The 21,465-nt window shown below is 35.6% G+C and overlaps 1 protein-coding gene across 2 annotated transcripts; it reads right to left on the bottom strand.

Annotated features, from left to right (window-relative positions):
* Positions 1–845: 845 nt before the first annotated feature.
* On the bottom strand, positions 846–19,675 carry LOC127788552 (pentatricopeptide repeat-containing protein At2g41720). Of its 2 annotated transcripts, XM_052316966.1 has the most exons (10): positions 19,202–19,675; positions 17,632–17,804; positions 14,367–14,472; positions 11,575–12,684; positions 11,378–11,480; positions 11,092–11,296; positions 8,068–8,200; positions 5,350–5,454; positions 4,834–4,954; positions 848–1,389 (listed from the first exon to the last, which is right to left on the bottom strand). In XM_052316966.1, the coding sequence occupies exons 1-10, from the start codon at positions 19,607–19,609 to the stop codon at positions 1,256–1,258; spliced, it is 2,598 nt and encodes an 865-aa protein (XP_052172926.1). In that variant the 5' UTR covers positions 19,610–19,675; the 3' UTR covers positions 848–1,255. The 2 variants fall into 2 exon arrangements, with proteins under 2 accessions (XP_052172927.1, XP_052172926.1); XM_052316967.1 differs by lacking the exon at positions 5,350–5,454 and having other exon boundaries at positions 846–1,389.
* Between the last annotated feature and the right edge of the window lie 1,790 nt (positions 19,676–21,465).

Below are 21,465 nucleotides of genomic sequence, written 5' to 3' on the forward strand. Positions count from 1 at the left end.
GTTTCAACAAAGAGAGCTCACTATACTATCGGGAAAGATTGATTACAACTTCTATATACAAAACCTTACTCTTTAAATCTCACTGTACAAAATAACTATCTAATCAAATTAACCCTATAACCACAAATTTACATATTAGAGGCACAAACCCTAGAAAAAAACATTTGTATCACAACTATACAAAAAGAAAGGAAAAATATAGAGAATGAAACAAACCCTAACAGAGGAAATAAAATTGGAGGCTTTGCGTTGATCATCTCAAAGCTACTGTAGAAGATATAAAGAGAAAAGCAACAATGAGAATTGCAGCATATAAAGGCAACATCGATGATCAGAGAAAAAGCAGGCAAAACGACAAGAGAAGGCATGCTTTCATGAAACGACAAGGGCAGTTTCCGTTTTGGCCGTCCAACTCATGGCCCAAAACGCTATCGTTTTGGACAACCGATGAGAGTTGTCAAAAGACCCTCCTGCCTTCCATTAAAACAGTGCCATTGAAACTTCATTTAAATACAACAACTCTTTTAGAACTTGAGTGTTGATAAGAAATATTCTATATGGGAAGACTTGGAGCAAAATTCTCTTTTTTCACAATTTTACTAATCCATTTCAATGCCACAAGCCCTAAATAAAATACTTGAATTATGATAAATTTACTCCTTTTAATTCATGATATCCTTGCCAAGGCAAAAAATCATATTTAACATGACCTGAGTTCATCTCATAATACTTTTCGAGTCCTTGAGTTAGCTCAAATACCACTCGTAACGCCACATATTCTAGCCTAAAAATACATTACAAAATGTCACTACTAAGATCGTAAACCCAACTAATAGTATACTAAGACTTTTCTAATAAACTATTGGTATAAAATTGGGCTGCTTCATCCATCATAGTATTGATCATAGCATTGATAAGTTAGCTACTTGGATTACAGAATTAGATTTACAAGAGCCAATACATGTATTCGGGAAGCTCATCCCATAAGCATATAAATCCACAAGAACAAAAGTCCATACAATACAAGTCTAAAGTTTGCTATCCGACTATGTGCAACAGCATATACTTGACATTTTCCGGGCCACCAAGTTTGTTCTTAACACCCTACAGAATGAAAACCTAAAGCAATCTGGCAAAGCAAGCAGGGTAGATGGTGTTTCGGGGATGTATCTTCATGACCAAAATCATCAAGCAGAATAGCATTCAGCTTTTGTCAGTTGAATTTGGGCCTTCTTTTCAACAATTTGATAGCCCTTCAAGCTGCACGCTGCCGGGATTGTATGTCCATTTCTTGCTCCACAGTTGATTCGATCAATGTCATTGTCGGAAGGGAGGAGTCTTGAAGGTTGGTTGTTGAAATTTGATCCCTGGATTTTCTCTTCAAGGACTCTGTTAAGTCATCAAATATCATCATTTGAAATATCATACTTTACTTTCGTCGCATGAAAACTTCAGAAAGAGAATAAAACACAAGAATTGGCGCACACGAAATACCAAACTGAAAATTACATCAGGAACTCAGGACAGGATTCTGATTTAATGAAAGAAGAATACAAATATGAAATAGATATAAATGGACAAAGAAACCCTCCATCTTTACATAAACATAGAGTCATGATTATGGAAGAAACATATAGAGGTATTTTTGGGTCCTCTATCTAAAAAAATTTGTGGCTTCCTGACGCAACGAATTAGCGTAGAGAAACTGGAAATCACAAACAAAGAATTTTCTCCGAACTTTTATTCATCCAGGAATTGTCTTTTACATTCTTAAGAACCCTCACTATATAGGAACTCCACGAATAACAAAATTTTCCAAAAATAGAAAATTGGAAACTAAATAAACAAAATCAAAGCGCTAATTGAAACAAGATCAATGCCGCAGACGGCAATCAAAACAGATCTTCCTACAAAAAGTTATCAGCTAATCAAATCTTTCCTAAAATAGCAAATTTGCTAATTTGGAGGCCTAAACAACCAAATTTGGCCAAAAAACGCCATGCATCACGGCCAAAGGCGGTGAGTTTTGTTCGCAAGGCCGTTTCTGATCAAACCATGTAGTCAAAACCCCAAAAATGGAAACTGCCAAAGTACAGTAGAAATAACCAAGGGAAGTGTCAATTTACTTCCTTCACGCCCGCATCACTTCCCATGCGGAAGTTTTCAAAGCAAAGTCCATTTTGGCAATTAATGATTGCTTAGTCATGCCAAGGCAATTAGAGTTATATGAATGGACAGCATGACTAAGGGAATATTAGCATACTACCGATGGAGCTTAAATCTAGTTTGCAGCTCAACTAGTCTTTCAGATGGTGAGAAATGGTTGAATTGCAAAAATTACCGGCAATAGTATTGTGCAAATAGTGTGTGAATAGGCGTTACCTTGGTTTGTTAGGGATGTTATCCTAGAAAGGAATATCAGCTAGCTTTTGGCTCCTCATGCCTTGATGTAGATTTGGAGAGAACAGAAAAATATAACCTTTCATTGTAGCAAGGACCCTTCCGTACAGTTTGGAGCTTTATTTGTTGTATGTTTGGGTCCTTGGGCAGCATCTGTTGGAAAGTGATAAGTAGGGAAGTGGGGACTGTCATATAAGTAGTATACTTGTGGAAACATAAGCAGAGATTGATGTATATCAAACAAGGGGCAGAAACACTAGCTTCGTTCATAGAATGTGGAAGAAATGACCATATTGCAAGGCTAGTGTTCAATGAGAGAAGGAAGCTATTACTAACAGTATTCTAGGGAGATCCAGATTTTCAGTCGGTTTTTGTAAATTATAAAGAATGGCTTGAGAGTCCTTTCACAGTAAAGTAAGTGCTTGCAGCCTCAAACAATTTGAATGGTGGCACACTCACTGGTGCTCCAAGTCTGGATTGCTTTTCTATGGCATTCATCCAGCCCTGTTGGAGTACTGTAGGTTGTGATGTTATGCCTCCATCAGTTTAACAAGAGCATGAATTCCTTGCTTCAGTGCCCCATCGGGAGAACCAAAAGACTTTAAGCTCATTACTTTAGTTAGTAGTGGGTATAACATCATTGCTAAAGCCTCTCCACAGGTCAAAAATGATCATCAGGCCTAGTATCTAAGAATTAGTGAAGGGGAATAGCAGGAGAAATTAAAGCCTATCAGCTTAGCAAGTAGTGGGCATAACATCATTGATAAAGCCTTGCATTTTAAGTTGAAAACAATCATCAGGAATAGTATCTAGAGTTGATAAATATTTGTGTGGGGGTTGGGTCGGGACCTTAATGCTACGTTTATGCCCAATGTATTTCCAGGCTCCTGAATTAAGAGTGACACCCCCTGGCTGTCTATAAATTATGGCATATAACATGTTTTGCTGGGGTTTTTTGCTCTTGCATGTTGGAAAATACATTCTTTTGACAAGAATTGGAGCAGTTTGGTAATGTTTTGTGTTCATTGATCATCCTTTTCATTTTTTGCATTTTGGTAAAGGGAGTCTCAATAGGCTTCTTTGTCGCTCCAGATGCTAGAGGGAAGGGACTATTTATTGCCCTTTTTGTTTATCATAGGGATGGAGACTCCTAATTTAATGTTCCATAAGGTTGTGATAACAATCAGGTTAGAAGTCATTGTTGGGAAGTGGAGGGATAGCAAGGTTTCAAAGTTGCATCTTCTTTCTGAGAATATAGGCAACCTATTGTTTGGTGGCCTGCAATAGGAAGTTATGTGCCATGGGAGTGTTTTTAAATCTCTGGATAATATGATTGTTTGGCTAAGAGTGAGATTATTCTTGTGAAAGTCTGAAGGATGCGGCTGATATTGAGGTGCATTTTGGATTGAAAACTCAGTTCTTTATGTACTTATTGGGGGGTACACGCCAAGTTGCTTCTTTAAAGCAAAAAGGCTATTTGGATGGGATGGTAGGAAGATTTGGATAGAGTTGCCTCTTAGAATTGGCCATACTTATCTAAGGGTAGTATGTTTGATCTAATCAAGAGTCCTTTATTGAGCCTTCCAACATGTGTGATGTCTCTTTCCACAATCCGTATTCTCTAACTAATAGGCTAGATGAACCTCATGGGCATGTTCTTTGGAATGGATATTGGGGGATGAGTTTTAAGATGATCTGCAATTCAACAATGCCATCCACTACCTAGAGTTGGGGCCAATGTACAGGCATTAGAAGCTCAACCTCTTCAATAAAGCTCCCCTAGACAAGGGGCTATAGATGTTGGCTATGAGGGGAATAGCCAACAGACTCAAAAAAACTGTAGTGCATAATATGATTGTCTATGGAGATGGTCTAATACTAACTTGTACGGGTGAAGGATCAGGCGAGTTCAAATGCAGTATTCACTTAATCCCATTCCAGGTGGCAACAGCTAGCACAAAATTCTGGTTTGATACTTCATGTAGTCATGTGCCCATGTGTGAGCTGTTTCCCCAAACTCTCCCACTTGGACAGGGACAGGCGGCTTTGGGTCTATGACAAAGTCAATTTGTCTGGATTGCTTCTTTTAGGTCTGTCATTGTTGCGCATAACTTGCAAAAAGAGGAGATCACATAAGATTGGTGTTTTACATGACATAGGAGAGTTTGTGAGCATGCAACTTTCATTGCCTAGTTGCTAGAGATAACTATTACTTCTGTATTTATATGCACTCTGTGGAGGTGTTAAAACTAGCATCTACATAACCTAGAACAGTAAAATACATTAAGAAGCTTCAAGATAACTTTGTGTTATGTACAGAATATAGTGTGATAACAATATGTTATATGGTCACTTCTTGAAAATTTATTGGATAAAAGCAAATTCTAAACAATTCATCTTCTTGTAAATTTATCTCAGGAAAAGTATCCATACCAACTCTTCCTTGTATAACAGCAGCATAATCAGCCCCAGCACTATTTTGTGCAAAAAACAAAATACTTTGATACATTCCAATCGATGGTTGAATTCCAGCATCCTCCATCCATTGCAGTACCTACATGGATATTTTACTGAATTGTTTTAATTTAACTCAACTAAGCTTTTTCCCAACTACCAATTGTTCCACACACAAATATTTGAAGCTCTAGATACAACAAGAACTTTCTTATAATTAATGAAAATGGAAAAATATTTGAAAACTTGAGACAGTTGGGTATGATAGGAATTATAAAGGCCTAACAGAAGATACAGCCATAAATATAAATGATTTGCAAGCCAGACTTCATGTAGCTGACCACCTAGTAGAATTAAGGCTTGCTATGTTGTTATTGTTGTTTATCACCAAATTACAAATGAAGTAAATCAAAGAAATAAGGTGACACATTCTGACATTAGTCCCTTTTGCAGGGTATAAAAGGTAGAATGTCAGAAATTCAATACTGAGATTACCTCAATATATTTCCTCCAATTTCCTGCAGCCAAAAGGTCCTTCAACAAAATTGAATAAGTAGAGAAGCTGATTTCTGCACTGGTTGCCACTATTTTATAGAATAACTGCATATGCAATAAAAGAGGGAAGGAACTTGTTACAACTTGTAATTATTTTTTATTTATTTATTTATTTATTTATTTATTTATTTATTTATTTATTTTTGGGGGGGGGGGGGGGGCGGCTTCAATTTGAATTATGAGAAACTAGATAGAGTCCTGGTGCAAGGCATAACTGCATAAGAATGGCCAAACAAGATATAACAATTCGGCTGACAATTTATAATAGAATCATGCTAGATGTACAACAAATTTGTACATCTTGGGCTACATCAAGGGGTATAAAGACTAAAATGCCCTGCGCCTCACATGTGCCTCACGCGCTTCTATGCGCCTCATGAGGGGCTTTTTTGTCATTGATACACCTTTGTATAGCCTAAAGTGTACACAAAGGTGTACCAATAGCATTATCCTTTATAATATGATTATGGAATAGCTTCATTAGACCAATCATCATTAACTAAACCTTATCCTAACTATGTTAGGGGCAGTGGTATGGCATTCAAAATGTTAACTGACTTGTAAAAATCATATTGACAGTACAAATCCATGCAAATGAACAATGTGATAAAATTTTAAAACAGATGCCCTTCCTGATGAATGATTAAAATTTTGTTTCAATGTCTTGTTGCCATTAGCTTCAAAACATAACCATTCTAGAGATACAAAAGCATTGTTAATAAAGTCTGGAAGGAAATTTTTGATAACGAAAAACATGAATCTTTCTAAATGGTTTTAGAGGCTCAATAGTTTCCTAGGAACATATTTGAGATGTATGGATGTATTCACATAACCGCAGTGATAAACTATACAATTTAATACAGAATAGGAAACATTAAATTACCATAAAACGTATTAATCTTATCAAGCATAAGTTTTCATTCTAAACATGTTAATATTCCAACCTAACAAGCACCAACAGGTACACATAAAGAGACAAGGCACCATGAAATAGACAATTCGATATAGTAATCTTTAAAAAATTAGGATATGACAAGGCATGTACACATTATATGATATATATATCTTAAATTATATTTTAGAGAACTCTATTTATATAAGGTTCTGGAATTCAAAATTCTAACCAGTCAAAGTTAAAAGGTGTAAGTCTAATGATGATAAATCTATAATATTTTTAATTTTTTAATTGCTTTAAGTAATTTAGTTCTCGTTTGTTTCGATAATGAACACACAAGATGCCATGATAGACATGATTAAAATAAAATAAAGATAACAAGATATATTTACAATAGTGTCCAACAAGCATTTGAAAGTTTGCAATGAGCATCCAATATGATTCTCCTAAATGGTTCAAGATCTTCACAGAAGTGTCCATGCTTTATGTACCAACCAAATAAATTTACAACATGACAACTATTAATCACATTCAACAAAGTAAAACAGTTACTAATGTAAAGAAAGAGTCCTTTATGGAAACATGGCAAAAGAATATTTTTCAAGAAAAGAAAAACTTGAGATTAAAGTCCAATAAAAGTAAAATTAATATAAGAACCTCATAAACAAAAATCTTAAAAGCAATTGGTTGGTCCAGGATTAAAGAAAGGCTAGACTCTTGCAACAACCAAAGAATAAAGTAACAATAATACTTTTAAAAGCAAAGCATCTACAAAATAAAGAAAGAGAACTAGTGACTTCACAAGTTGATTTTCCTCCTCTTAGGAATTTTCTGTCCTAAATTTTTCCTTTCTTTTTTTAAGAAAAAAGTAATTGAAATGACTTCTCATAGATATTCAAAGTTGGTGTTAAAATAACTTGTCCTTTTAGAATGTTTTGCAGTCTTTCAATCAGCTTCAAAGCATTTCAATTAAATTATGTGGAACTATTAGGATTAATTTCACTATTTCCTATCCATATCCAACAAAATGGATTTCCAACCATTCTAAGAGAAAGGAAGTAAAAGTTTTCTAACATGTCACAAGAACAAAAAAGTAATACAAAAAGACATAAAAACTGCATTAATTAATGCCTGTTAGGCATTACTATGAAATTTCTACTGTCGTGAGAATCACTTATGTAAAAAACACTTTCATGAGAATCAATTTAAAGGAAGAACACTTTAGCATTCGGCTAGATCATTTGAGAAATGTTTTTTGTGTTGTTATATGTGTTTGACTAGTGATTGAAAAATGTGTTTTTAACAATAAAATTACCATAAATGATATCAACAAAAATGTTTATGTTGTCCACAGTCCATACTATATGGTAAATGTAATGTTTGTAATTTTAAATGTTAACTGGGGATAATTTTGTCTAAAACAAATTTTCTGCTTCTGCTTTTGTTTCATAGCAGAAGCTCCAAATTTTTGCTTCTACTTCACAGCAGAAATACAGCTTTCTGTTGTTTTTTTTTTTTTGATAGACAAATATAGCCTTTCTTGTTAGTAAAAGTAGAAGAGTGTGTGTGTGAGTGTTTTTTTTTTTAAAAAAAAAAATTTGGTCAAACACTTCAAAAAACTAATAAAATATCTTTTATTCTGGAAAAAGCATTTTTCTAGCTTCTCACGCAAGGCCAAACAGGCTATAGCACATGAAGAAGAGGGAAATCTGTAAGCATTGCAACAAACTTGTCTTTCATAGTTGTCAAAGATCATACTTCACCTTCATCATGGTCTCAACCTTCCCAGATTTTCCAACAAGATGCAGAAGCTGATTCAGAAGTCCTACTGAAATGACAGGGAATGAAGGCTCCATCATTTTGATCAGACCAACCGTGGTCCTCCAATCTCGTAACCTTCAGTCAAAATGTGTCAGTCTTGGCAAATAATGGGACACAAGGAGAATCTATGACAGTGAGAAACTTTATCATTTAGAGAGAGAGAGAGAGAGCAAGAAAAAAACATATCTAATCAAACCAAAAAGAGACCCATCCCGGCATTTTAATCTGTGGTAAATGGCAATCATTTTGCTCAACTTTGATGTAGGATTTGAGTCCTTCTGTTGGCTACTCCAGGTAATAACAAAAATCTCACTAAAATGTTATCTCTATCTGTCAATCCACAAGGGAGACTTTGCATACACGTTATTGGAGGTCAGTTTACTGGACTCATCATGCCTGGATCTAGTAAGGGATTGGGATGCATCAGAACCTGAGACAATGCCTTCAACGGTAGCCCCTTCACTCCAACCCGAGAACAAGAAGCAGACACAGAGTTGGGCTTGCAGGATTAGGGGATTTTCTCAGGCTGTTTTTTTATACTTGATAAACTATTAAAGACCTGATATCCTTCTCATTCTTCTTTATATTTTCTGCATCTCATGACAGTTGCCTTGACCTGCACATGACATTCTTCATTTTTTCCCTTCTTTTCACTGATAAGGTTCACTCCCCCACCTGTGTGGGAATCCCATGCCCTTTTCTTGATGAGTTCTCAATATTCCCTCCTCCTTTGATTCTTTGCCAGCCACTTCTCATCTTATCCTTGGTGGCACATTAATATGCACTCATTCTCTTGTCACCTTTACTATATTGCCTACTCTTACATAACCCACCAGGACTGACCCTTAAGTTTCAAAATAGATAGTTTGATGCATTTTCTTCCATTTCATTTTCTGGTAGCAATTTTGGGCTGCAGGGTGATTTGGAGTAATTTAAGGAATTTTAAAGCTCTTTAAGTCAGGTATATTTGTCAAGAAGATCATTAAGAGCTTGGATATAATTAATAGGGACAAATCTCCACACAGTAATGAAATGATCCCTCATGTGCGTTACACTATATCACTGAGGGTAATGAGCAACAATGAAGTCAGAAACCAAAGGACAATTTGTTTTTATGTATCTGTTTCATAAGAAAGCTGTTTTAGATGACCAAAATAATATTTTATGAAAAGCAGTTGGCATAACCAAAATAATATTTCTTGACCTGCTTCACAAACCAGAGTTTAAAATAATAAAAAATCATTCAAACCTGCTTCTCCTCAAGTATTAATAGAAACTGACAGAGAAAGTAAGACGAATAAGATCAATTTTCACAGGGGTGGCCTTGAAGCAGCCATAAAAGATTGCTGCATAGCAACCTAGGGTCATGGGTTTGAACCATGGAAATGCCCTCTTTGAATGTGAAGGTGACTCTTCATACTGCACAATGGCAAGAACCTTGTACGCTAATTTCCCCTTTTAATATTAATTTGAATACGAAAAATTTCCTGATTAAAATAAACTACAAGCAAATTGATAAAAATAGACACCTAGCTCAGTTCGAATCTCCTTTTATATATGCACATAAACATATAAAAATGTAAAAGATGGGGATGTCAGAGACAGAGAGAGGTGTGATTCTACATGCTGGAATGAATATATGGGTCCTGTATCTCATAAAATATCAACTTTCCTTCCATATCCACAATAATGGTACAAGGGGGAAAAATGATGTAACATCCTAATACAGCTAGATTATTACAAGGATGACTGTAGGAAGAGAACATCTTAGGACAAATAGGAGATGCTTGAAAATCTGAAACGCCATCCTTTTGTATTGAGGAAAATGTTCTAATTATTGTTGTTAAAATCCCGATTCCACTTATACAATTTTACGCTTTGGAGACCCCCAAACGATTCAAATCCCATGTAAAATCTTATTTGGGGTAAAATCCTATAAAATCCCGATTTTAGGTGTACAATTTTACAATTTTACACTTCAGAGATCCCCAAACGATTTTACGCTTCAAGTACAAATTGCAACTTAAATCTAATGGAGAATATTGGAATCATCCTCTAAAGAATTTTAAGCTATATTTTGCCTCTAAATTGCCTATACCAACATGTTAGTTTTGAGTTATATTTTGGAAGCATCATATTTTGAGTTATAATAAGGAATAATCAGGTTATTAAATGATATTAATTTATTTTTTATAAAATTATGTTATTATAAACATATATTTATAAAAATTAAAGAGTATTTTTAATTGTCTCTAAAATCTTACAATTATATCATTCAATTTTACGATCCAATTTTATGAACACTTTTTCGATCCCACTTAAAATCCCAATTTTAACTACCTTGGTTCTAATGAGTTTTGGGTTGGAGAGGTCTTCTCTTTGCTCTGTTCAGCTCTTAGTTAGCCTTTTAGAAATTCTTTCTTCGCAAGCTTTATGTATTTTCCTTCTGTAAACAGTTTCCCCAATTAAGGTGCTTTGTCGTGAATAGTATTTTTCTTTTTGAATAAAATACTTCGTTGCAAATACTATTACCTTTCCCCAAAAACAAAGAAAAGGGAACTAATTACATTAATAAATGCAATTCACATTTATCATCATGATGTTGTGCACAAAATGCAGACCAGAACAGCACAAAGATGAGGAAAATAAACCAGGCCTCTGTGTTTGTAATACCCCGAGAGCCCAGAGAGATTAGTATATATCGAGGATAGTGTAAGAAAGGAAACAACACCAGCTGGATACCTTTTGGGCTGAATGTTGGCAAAGAACTCCCAAGTTAAGCGTGCTTAACCTGGGGTAATTCAGGGATGGGTGACCCCCCTGGGAAGTTCGTGTAGGCCCATCAGGGTAAGTTGTTCCGATTCTTCCTATCGCTCGAGCGGGATGTTACAGTGTTTGTGTGTCAGAGAGAGATATTATGTACTAAAGCTATCTGTTGGCAGAAGATTGAAATCAAATTAACTCACATGCTACAGGAAGACACCATTTCAAAGAAAATGGCATCATTAAAGGGGATGCCCTTGTTTTCCATAAGCTCGGCAAGAGACAATACTTTTGCTGGTTGGCATCCTTTATTGAAAGCTTTCATCAAAGCTGAACATGCAATGGCATCTGGTTGCACACCATTCACACCCATATCTTGAAATAATGCAGATGCTTTCTCCCAATTCCCTGCGATGAGAAAATGCTTACTTTTAGCATTAGAATATTTCTTGTCAATGCCTGGCATCCATAACAATCAAACTATCTTACCAGCAGCACTATAGGCATGTATCATTGTGGTATATGCAATAACATCAGGAGAACCAGACATTTTCATCATGGTGAACATGGACTCTGCTTCTGCAAGTCGACCCTGAAGATCACACGGGGGGAGGAGACCTCAGATAAAGACATTGCATTCAAGTCACAGAAGCAATTACTTGGAGATAAGTTTGACAAACACTTACCAGTTTACTATAAGCACAGATCACTGATGAGTATACCTCCTTTGATAAGGGAACTTTGAAATCCATCATCTCCTCAAGAAACTCAAGGGCTTCATTATACTTTGACATCCTACAACAACCACTTATTAGCAAATTATACGTGACAGAATCAGGTTTGACTTTCTTTTCCCTCATGGATCCATATACTTTTAGAGCTTTCTCATACTCCCCCACATTCATATAACTTCCAATGGCAGAGTTACATGCAACTGTGTTCAACTTGATGCCTCGTGACTCAGCAGCCGAAAGTACAGAATCAATCTTGACCTTTTGACCACAACGCCCACAAGCAGCCAAGAGGGTACAAATTGACACAATGTTTGGCTGCACCCCATTTTGTTCCATCTCATGCAGCACTTCAATGGCCTCGGCCAAATAATTGTTAGATCCGTAGGCATCAATCAATGCATTGTAACTTACCACATTTGGCTTCAGGTTGTTTTGTTTCATCAAGTCAAATATTCCCTGGGCCTTTTGAGGTTGCTCAGATCTTCCATAAGCATTGAGCAGAGATGTATAAGACACAACATCTGGCCGAAAACCATTTTTCTTTAGCTTGTTAAAAACTGACAGGGCCTCTTCACTCATACCATGTAAAGCATACGCACCTATTAAAGCATTATAAGAAACGATATTGGGTTGCAGACCTTCTGCAAGCATGGTATTGAAAACAGACTGGCAGTTCTCTATCTGCCCACTAACAGAATACAAATGAATTATGCTAGTGTATGTCACAACATCAGGACAACACAGTGCTCTCTTCTCCCTCATAGAATTGAAAATATCAATAGCTTTCCCATATTGACCAAGCTTTATCAGGCAATGTATCATAATATTAAGGGTGGTGGTGTCTGGTCGAATATTTGTCCCTTCCATAAGTTCAAAATAGGATATGGCCTTTGAATACTGAGCCCCAGTTTTGTAAGCGGACAGAACAATATTGTGAGTCACCAGATCAGGTCCAACTCCATTTTCTGTCATCTTCCTGCAAACTCGTAGAGCTTCTCTCCAGTTTCCAGTAGATCCACATGCATTGATCAAGTTGTTATATGTTGATCGACTTGGTGCAATCTGCAAAATTAATCATGGTCACACAACTATAAGTAAAGCAATGGCAGTAGAGGTGCACTGCTAAATTCAGATAGTGCAACAAGTAAAACGATGATGGTCAATGTTCCATAAGAAGACAAAGGAAGGAAATTGATGCTAGAATAGTTACATACTATGATAAAAAAAAAAAAAATTATAAAGTGATGCTGTCATAGTTAATAAATAATCAACCACCATGAACAGTAGAACAGCATGACTAAACAAATTATTGAATGCATTCAAAAACCTCAAGCTAGTAGGAAACCTAGGACTGCTATAAAGTTCAACAAGAGACAGTTCAACTTTCTTCCAAAGAAATCTGTTTAAGAATGAGCGACCTCTGTTCTAATAACTATTAATGCCTCAAGAGGCAATTCTATGTTAATTCCTCCTTTTTCTGGGAATAAACTGGCATTGCTAATTTACTGTGGTTGTACTTCTATCTCCCAATGCAACACATAACTTTGTCCGTAACCCTAAAAAAGAGGGGCGAAAAATGGTATACCCACTGCACAAGGCTCCCCAATCTGCAGGGTTGGGGAAGGGTTTTTTTTGTAGGTAGCCTCCCCCTTACTTTCTAGAAAAGAGGGAATTTTGAATAAATTGGCCTGTTACATTATTGGTTGTACTTATATTGCCCAGTGAAACATTACTTTGATCCTAACCCTAAAAAAGAAGAAAATTTTACCCCACTGCAAGCATTTTTACTTAAAAACTGAATTGGAGTAGTAATTCCAAAATCCAAAGGGATTTGTAAGAGATACTGGAAATTTTCACAATCATTTTTTTTTGCTGCAACTAGCCAAACAAAGTGACAAAGCTCAGCCGCTGGTGCAACTTAAGTGATTCATATAATGACCCACTTATTTTTAACTTTTCAAGCCACTTCTTGCAACCTTTACTGATAATAACTAAGTAAAACTGACAATTGGTTACCATTTTCAGTGCTAGTTGGAGATGTGCGTGCACGTGTTTATGGATTGAATAATATTGACATAGAAATGGTTGAATTGTCCAGCAGTGTGAAAGGATTATCTTTCACCAAGTGGGTCATTATATGAATCACTTAATGTAGGGATTCTTGTCTTTACTAGTGGTACAGCCATTAAAGAATATCTTGTATGAACCGGATCTACCGTGGATGTTCATTTGGGAAAGACAATGCCAGGGTATGCAGTGACCTCACTGGGGCCCTTGTGGGTATCTACGGAAGGAGGAGAGGCACTGAGTGATCAAAATAGAAGTTTGAAGTCAAAGCTCCAGGAATTATTGAGCATAACTGTGTGAATGAGCCTATACAAACAGGGTTAGAGACAATAAACAGCCTGTTCCTATACTCTTATTCTAGAGTGATCTCAATTTCCAACTAATGTGCATCAGGGCCTGTAGACCAGTAGAAAAAAAAAAACTCAAATTCAATAAATAACCATAATTATAACACTGTGTATACCATCATAACTCCAGCAGGTATATTATAACTGATATAATGATGATAAAGGAGAACTATGTCATTCATGATAGCAATAATAAAATTGACTGCAATGACAAAGGGTTCCAAGGAATTATAAAACTTATTTTCACCAAAAGATACCATCTGAGCCTGGAAAAAAAATGTAACAACAGAAACACTAACATTGATAATGAAGAAGAGTACAAATACACACAGCTGCACAAAGCATGTCTTCCATAATATTCATTGCCCAACGCCATTGACCAGCTCGACCATGCGCATTGATCAGGGCATTGTAAGTTTCAGCATCAGGCTTACACCTGACAGAAGATAACGATTGTTAAGAACTTAAGAGTAATGTAACCAGAGAAAATTCACCCACTGATCTCCATCCTTCAAAAAGAACAGGAGAAAATAGAAACAAAATAAAAAACAAACAAACAGTAACAGTGAAAAAGGAATGAGCGTTCAAAAGAAAATCAAGATGAATAGAAAAAAAAGTAATGGCAAAAGCATACCAAATCCACAATAAGGTCCATGTTAACTTACCTAGGAAAAAATGTATAGATCTATAATATCATGTTTCACTTTGAGGAATCAAACATCCACCTACAGGAGGATGTGTCCACAGGACAAGAAGCACCTCAACGTTTCTTTCTTTTCCTTTATATAACCTTGGATGCAGCTTGGTCTAATTATAAGTTTCACAATGAACTCGACTTCTTCATTTCTCAATAGGTTATAAGTTAAACAAGAAAGATATCTCAATAAACCTGCAACCAATATCTTCTCCTTTAAGGTCTTTCAAATATTTTTGCAGGCCTTCTTCTCTAGGAAATTCTCCATATTTTAGCACAGCAAAAACTAGATTAACCTACCAAATTTAAGACACTACATTTAGACTCTTCACAACATATAAATATAAATGTGAATAATCAAAGCCCTTTATCCAGATGTCTGTGATTTGGCTTACCACCACTATTGTTTATCATTGCCTATGAAATGTCTCCAGGAAACAAGGGAGGAGAGAAAGAAGCCGCCCAGGGGGAAGGGGGGGGGGGACCAATAAGGAACAAAGTTATGATTTGAGCAATTCTTGTTCCTAATACTGGAATTTAATTGGAAAATTTGATAGAACATTAAAGATACAATTCACCAATTGGGTAAGGCTGGAGATGAGTGTTCTCCTTGAACCAAAATTAGCCAGCTATCCAGTCTAATTCTTCTGAAGTGTCAGCTGATACTTAATTAAAAGCTAGCTAGAATGACTATACCAAGTTTGTTATAGGCACCACTAGTTTGTGGAATCAATTATTAACCATAAAAGTAGTTTCCAGGAAAACTCCACAACCATGTAAGCAAGAGACTTGTTCAATTTTTTTTATGAGGGAGAAGAATAACAACACCACCAAGCCTTAAACCTACTAGGTCGGGTTGACTACATGGATTCTAGCTCACCAATAATCTATATTGCAATTACCTGTATTTTCATCCCCTAATTATATGCGTAATTGCAGTTAATTGTCAGTCTGTCAAAGCTCAATTATGAGTAAAATAATGGCTTTGAAAAAAAAAAATTCAGGAGTCGTTAAAAGGAAAGTTGAGCTATGAGTCAACTCTGAGATCGACTCTAACAGAATAGTTGATAGTCAATTGACAATCGACTGATTGATCAATTGTCAGGGTGATAATGCAAGAAGGTCAATCGAGCTTGGAGAGTCAACTGATTGAACAGCTCAATGAATTGACTGAAACAGGAGTTAGGACATGCAACCTAGGAACTCTGAGGTCAACTCTGGAAGACAGAATGCTCAGGAGATCAAATGCCAAGGGGAAAATTGACCGTCAGATTGACTGTTGGAGCTGTCTGAATGATTTTGAGATTTCACCTAATGCCAACTTTGAGAGCCCATTTAATGACCTTCATGAATGGGATTAACACGCAATTTTGATACATTGTTTGGCATATTGTGAAGAGCAAATTTTGATGATTTACATTCATTTTAGAGGATTATATATCAAATAAAACAATGAGATAGTAAGCTAGCCTTAGGATCCAATTGATAGCAAAAAGTTTAGAGACTTAATAGAACCCAATGTAAGGGGAGTTGAGGCAATTATATGAACCCTTTTTGAGGTGCTATTGTGTGGGTATAAGGTGAGTATGGCTTTCTGTGAAATTGAAGCGGAAATAAAAGGATAACCTCTGTCAGGGAAAAGCTGATAAGTGATAAGGGACATGAGTAGAAAACTTTATTCAGGGCCCTTTCTATGCACTCTTTTTATGCACTAATTGGCCATACAGAAGGTATGTAAGATGTCTAGTACTTGAGTGAGATTTGGATTGGCTACCATAAGGAAGCAGTACATACATGTTCACAGCCACTGCAGAGAAGGGGCTGACTTGGTGCTAAAGGATTAGCTACATATGGGATGAGATAAGTATGTGTGTGTGACGATGACATAGATGTCACCTGGGAACACATGTACGCTTGGCTAGCTTTGGGCTGAGATGTGTACAGATAATTGGCTAAGAGAGTGAGCAAGTGTGCGCATAACACAAGAATATACAAAAGCTGGCCAAAAAGGGTTGTACAGGATAATGCATTGGCTGATTCATGCATATGCAGGGGAACAAATCCTGATGGGGCCTGTAATGGAACTGAAAAAGTGGATGATTTCTGGAGAAAAGGAGCCTGCAAATATGGAAAAGGGAAATAACAATAAAAATGACAAAAATGCTCATCAAAAGTGAATGGTGAGGATGACAGAGGGGTAAAATAGTCCTTATGAGCTGTAGAAGAAGATGAAACAAGCTGAAAGAACTGTATATTGCTTGCTTGATCTATTCTCGGGTAGTATGGGGTATTTATACACAACACCTAGGTTATCTCCTACATTCTAGGAACATATTTGAATGTTTAGAAGATAAAATACAACAACAAGAATTTAAAAAACTGCTGAGATATCTTGAATTATCTGCCGCTTTTACCCCTTTATTTTTGGAGTTTTCTAATCTTCAAATCACCTTATCACTTTATCCTTTAGTCTCCTATTTTTCAGCCATAAGATTAGGAGAGAAATCCAGCTGTTACTTGAATTATCCTTTTGAGTAAATTTGTGATATTTCCAACATGAGCTTAGCTGTGGGTGTACCTATACAAGCGAGAGTGCTGATAACTGAGAGCTTTTCTCTCTTATTCTTGTGCTTAATGCATGAGACTTAGCTATAGAGTGCACTGTGTTGGTGTATTGGCAGAGTACAGGTGTAGACAGCTTGAAGGTGCTGGTGTGAATTGCAGAAGTTGCCGTGCAGGATGTTTAAACTTTGCTAAATTAAAGTCCCCAGCTACATTGTTGCATTTTGTGAGTCACTTATTTTCATGCACCATTTTTTTAACTTCAGAAAAGGATTCATTTTTTCATATGAGATCCAAGGAAAAAGTAGTGCATATACAGAAAATGGAGAACAACCATACCTCCACTCTTGCATCTCAAAAAACAAACCACGTGCTTGGTCTGTTCGGTTATGTCTGGCATGTAACCTGATCATCATGTTGTAAATATCATTCCGAGCACAATAGTTGTTTTGATTCTTCATCCAGCGGAAAACATGAATGCTGTGCTCAATTGAACCTGTTTGAGTTATTTCCTACAAGCAAAATGCAAAAATGGTTTTTTGTAAGTTTGCAAAAATTTATATAATATTCTCTCTTACTAGAATAGCTTTCTTCCTTTCCAACTATGCACAATAAAGTCACATCAAAATCCAACTGGGAAACTAGTAATAATAAAAAAATGGGTATGGCCTCTAGTACAAGACAACCTTTGAGGCTGAGTGTTCAGAGAAACCAAAACTGAACCAACCTGACCACCATGAGTTGGGTTGTTTGGTTCCTTCTTCTTCATGTCTTAGTTGGGGCACCACAGCAACCCAACAAGATTGTCTTGGGTCTTAGGTCAGACCGACAGTAAGTCAAAGCAATGTGATATAGAACCCTATGCCTATATGCGTCTCATCTCAAAATTTTATAAATAAATGTTAGTTTGAATTACTTCAGCTAGTTGAACTCTTGAACTCTTGGGTGCTACTCAAAGAATGATGAATTATTTTCTAGGCGGCGGCGTCTATTTAGAATATGATATCATAATGAATAGCTTAATATATAAATTTATCATCTGAGATTTTTTTTTTGTTGTTGTTAATATAATTCTTAATTTTACTAACATTCTTTTATTTCTTAAAATCTGTTCAATCATCCATTGACAGGTTTATTTAGTATTTTTTTATTCTCCATTTCCTTTTGAGAAAAATATGCTTAGTACCCTTGAGATTTGGCCTAAATGCAAGCGGTAACCTGGGGTTCTGAAATAGCAACTACTTATCTTGACTTCACAAATTTTGTTGCACTAATCCCCTTGTCTTTACTTAGTCCCAGTTAAATTTTTAAATGACTAAAATGCCCTCATCTTCCGTTCTCTCTCTTCCTCGTACTGCTCTCTCTTTCTCTCTCCCCCTTCTTTTCCCGCTATGGCCAAGGCGACAATGGCAATGGTGATTTTCTCCCTCTTTCTCTCCTGCTCTAACCCAGTGCAGGATTCACGATGAACCCAAAAAATGCACATGGTTGGTTCATCGGAAGAAAAAATAAATACAGCATACTGGTTCATTAGAACGTATCGGACCCAAAACCAAGACACCCATCCTTCTCCAATCCGTGCACACTAGTTGTTGCGACGGCTGAGTAACAACGAGAAGGATGACTGTATTCCTAGTGAGTAACCAAGAACCGTTTGACCATGTTAAATCCTAAATCACTAGGAATACATGCATTTAGAAGGAAAAATTTTAAACTTAAAATCTAAAGCTCAAAGCCCTACCAAGTTAGCTCTGTTCCAAACTTCCAATCGTCGCCCGCCCCTAGAAATAGCAGCATGTAATTTTCCCCAACTACTTCTATGCAAAACATTAAATTATTACCAACTACTCGCATTGTTTACAAAAAATAAACTGATAATCAAACGAGAAAGATGCTAATAGATTATTACCTTGATAAGAACGGGAAAATTCTTTCTAGCAAACCTTCCAACCCAATGGTTGAGCAGTCGCTCAATGTCCTCCCAATGTTTGAGCTCCAAAACCCTGCGAACCACTTCGCCGAGGGTCCAGTCCTTCTGGAACCGGTCGCCGTCGACTCGCAGCCTGTACCGCTTCGGCACGTCCGATTTGCGGAGGCCGGCCACGTGAAGGCGGACCTGGTGCTCGCCTCGGTCGTAGTCTACGTACCCCTGCTTCTTGTGCTTCCATACTTCTTCTTCGTCCTTCGCCTTCCTGCGAGCTACTACCACTACCGGTAGGGTTCTCCTAAAATTAGGGTTGGTGCTAGGATTTGCAGGTCCCCTCGAGTTGTTCGGAGGGTTGAGTTTGAACGGATGTGGATTTTGGGAGGTAGCCATTGAGATCAGAGGGAGAGAGAGAGAGAGAGAGAGAGAGAGAGAGAGGGGATAAAGCCTGAGTGCTCAGTGACGGTTAGCAGAGGAACATGAATGACATTAACATATGTTTAATTTATTTTTAATTAACAAAATATGCACATAAAATATTACTTATTTTTGTACCATTAATTAATGTTGGTTTAGTTTTAATTAAGATAAATTATATGAAATTTCTTGAGGTCATGTGTAATTTATTCTTTTATGTTTTTTATTACACCAAAAGATTCATTTTTACACTTTTTAGTATCATTGTGAATCATTTGTGTATATTTTAGACTATATAATGCACACAAATGATAAAAATACTTCTCGCGTCTCACCGTGTCGTCTCACCACCATTAATGAGGGATATTTTAGTTATGAGCCTTACCGCTTCACAACGTCTTATCGCCTCACCTCATTGCCTTATATGAGAAGTATTTTAGACATTTTAGTATCATTGTATAGTCAAAAATGTATATAATGATGTACCGATAGCATTTTTCTTTTAAATATTACAATCAGTCAATATCTATTATTATTATATAAAATTTTGTATAATTTATTAATTGATCATCGCAAAATTTTATATTTCATTGCTGAAATTCTATATATAAAAATTTGTATTTTTTATATAGATTACTACACAAAATTATATATAATAATAACGGATGGTGATTGATTGAACATTTAAAAAATATAAAGGGACATTTCGATGCAATCAAAAGTATATGAAATAAGTTACATATGACTCTAAGTGTAAGAGAGTTTTATATGATTTACCCTTTTAATTATAGATGGCTCAACACCTTATTTTTAAATAATGTATATTTTATTATAATTTTTTTTAATTTTAAAACAAATTTATTGACCAATAAAATGTCACAACACAATACTTGTATTATCAACAAATAAAATTAATTTTTATTTAAAAACAAAATATCATACATACATTTTATCCAAAAATAATGTACATTTACCATACTTTTGAGTCTTTAACTATTGTCTTTCATATAATTAAGACCTTTAATGTGTGAAAACACAGAAACAGTATCATTTTAACGTTTTCAAAATATTTTTCATCTTAGAATGTGAAGAAACACCAAAAAAATATTTTCAAGTCATTTTATAATATAAAAAATATATTATAAATATGTTTTTAAATAAAAAAATTCAGTCTTTGCTATCACAATGAGTACGTTAAAGATATAAACAATTTGTGTTTATTTTTATTTAAATAAATTATGAAATGTATATTTATGTTTGATTGGACAATTATTTTTCATATTAAAAATTATATCTATAAAAAGACTTATATTTTTTTTATTTACCCATTTTCCTGTATTTTTGTTTTTTAATTTTTTTAAAAAAAATTATTTTCTTCATTTTGATTTCGTATCTATTTCCATGTAACCTAAATTAAGACAATGATTATTGATTAACATTACTCAATAAATAAATATGATTTTGAAAACCATTTAAGTTCCCATCTTAATTTAGTATTATACAAGAATGTTTAAACATTGGGCTCTAATAATTCCCACAAGTAGGTGCAAATTGGCCCCCAGAAAAGAAACTAGGTGGTCTGTCTGTCTGAACTCTGAAGCCAAGGGCCATTGAGCTATCTGAAGGATCAAAATTGCTTCTATCCTATGTTGCTATCATCAGCTGGAATTGGTTCCCAAACAACTTCTTGTCCATGCTAAGGAGGCTGCAGCATGAATGGCAATATTAAATTCTCTAAAGAAAGTGAATGTGAGTTTCTTTTGTCACCAAATTTATATTTTTGTCCTGTTTTATTCAAATTTTTTGTTATGTCTATTACATTCTTATATTTA

Source organism: Diospyros lotus, chromosome 13, assembly GCF_014633365.1.
Source record: "Diospyros lotus cultivar Yz01 chromosome 13, ASM1463336v1, whole genome shotgun sequence".
Lineage (NCBI taxonomy): Eukaryota > Viridiplantae > Streptophyta > Magnoliopsida > Ericales > Ebenaceae > Diospyros > Diospyros lotus.

Bases quoted from the DNA above. Each gene is read 5' to 3' on its own strand.
- LOC127788552 (XM_052316966.1), bottom strand. From the start codon at position 19,609: ATGGCTACCTCCCAAAATCCACATCCGTTCAAACTCAACCCTCCGAAC. The intron at 14,473-17,631 runs GTATGGTTGTTC...ATCTTCTGTCAG, and splicing joins TTTGAGATGCAAGAGTGGAG to GTGTAAGCCTGATGCTGAAA. The intron at 4,955-5,349 runs GTAATCTCAGTA...ATATCCATGTAG, and splicing joins ATTGGAGGAAATATATTGAG to GTACTGCAATGGATGGAGGA.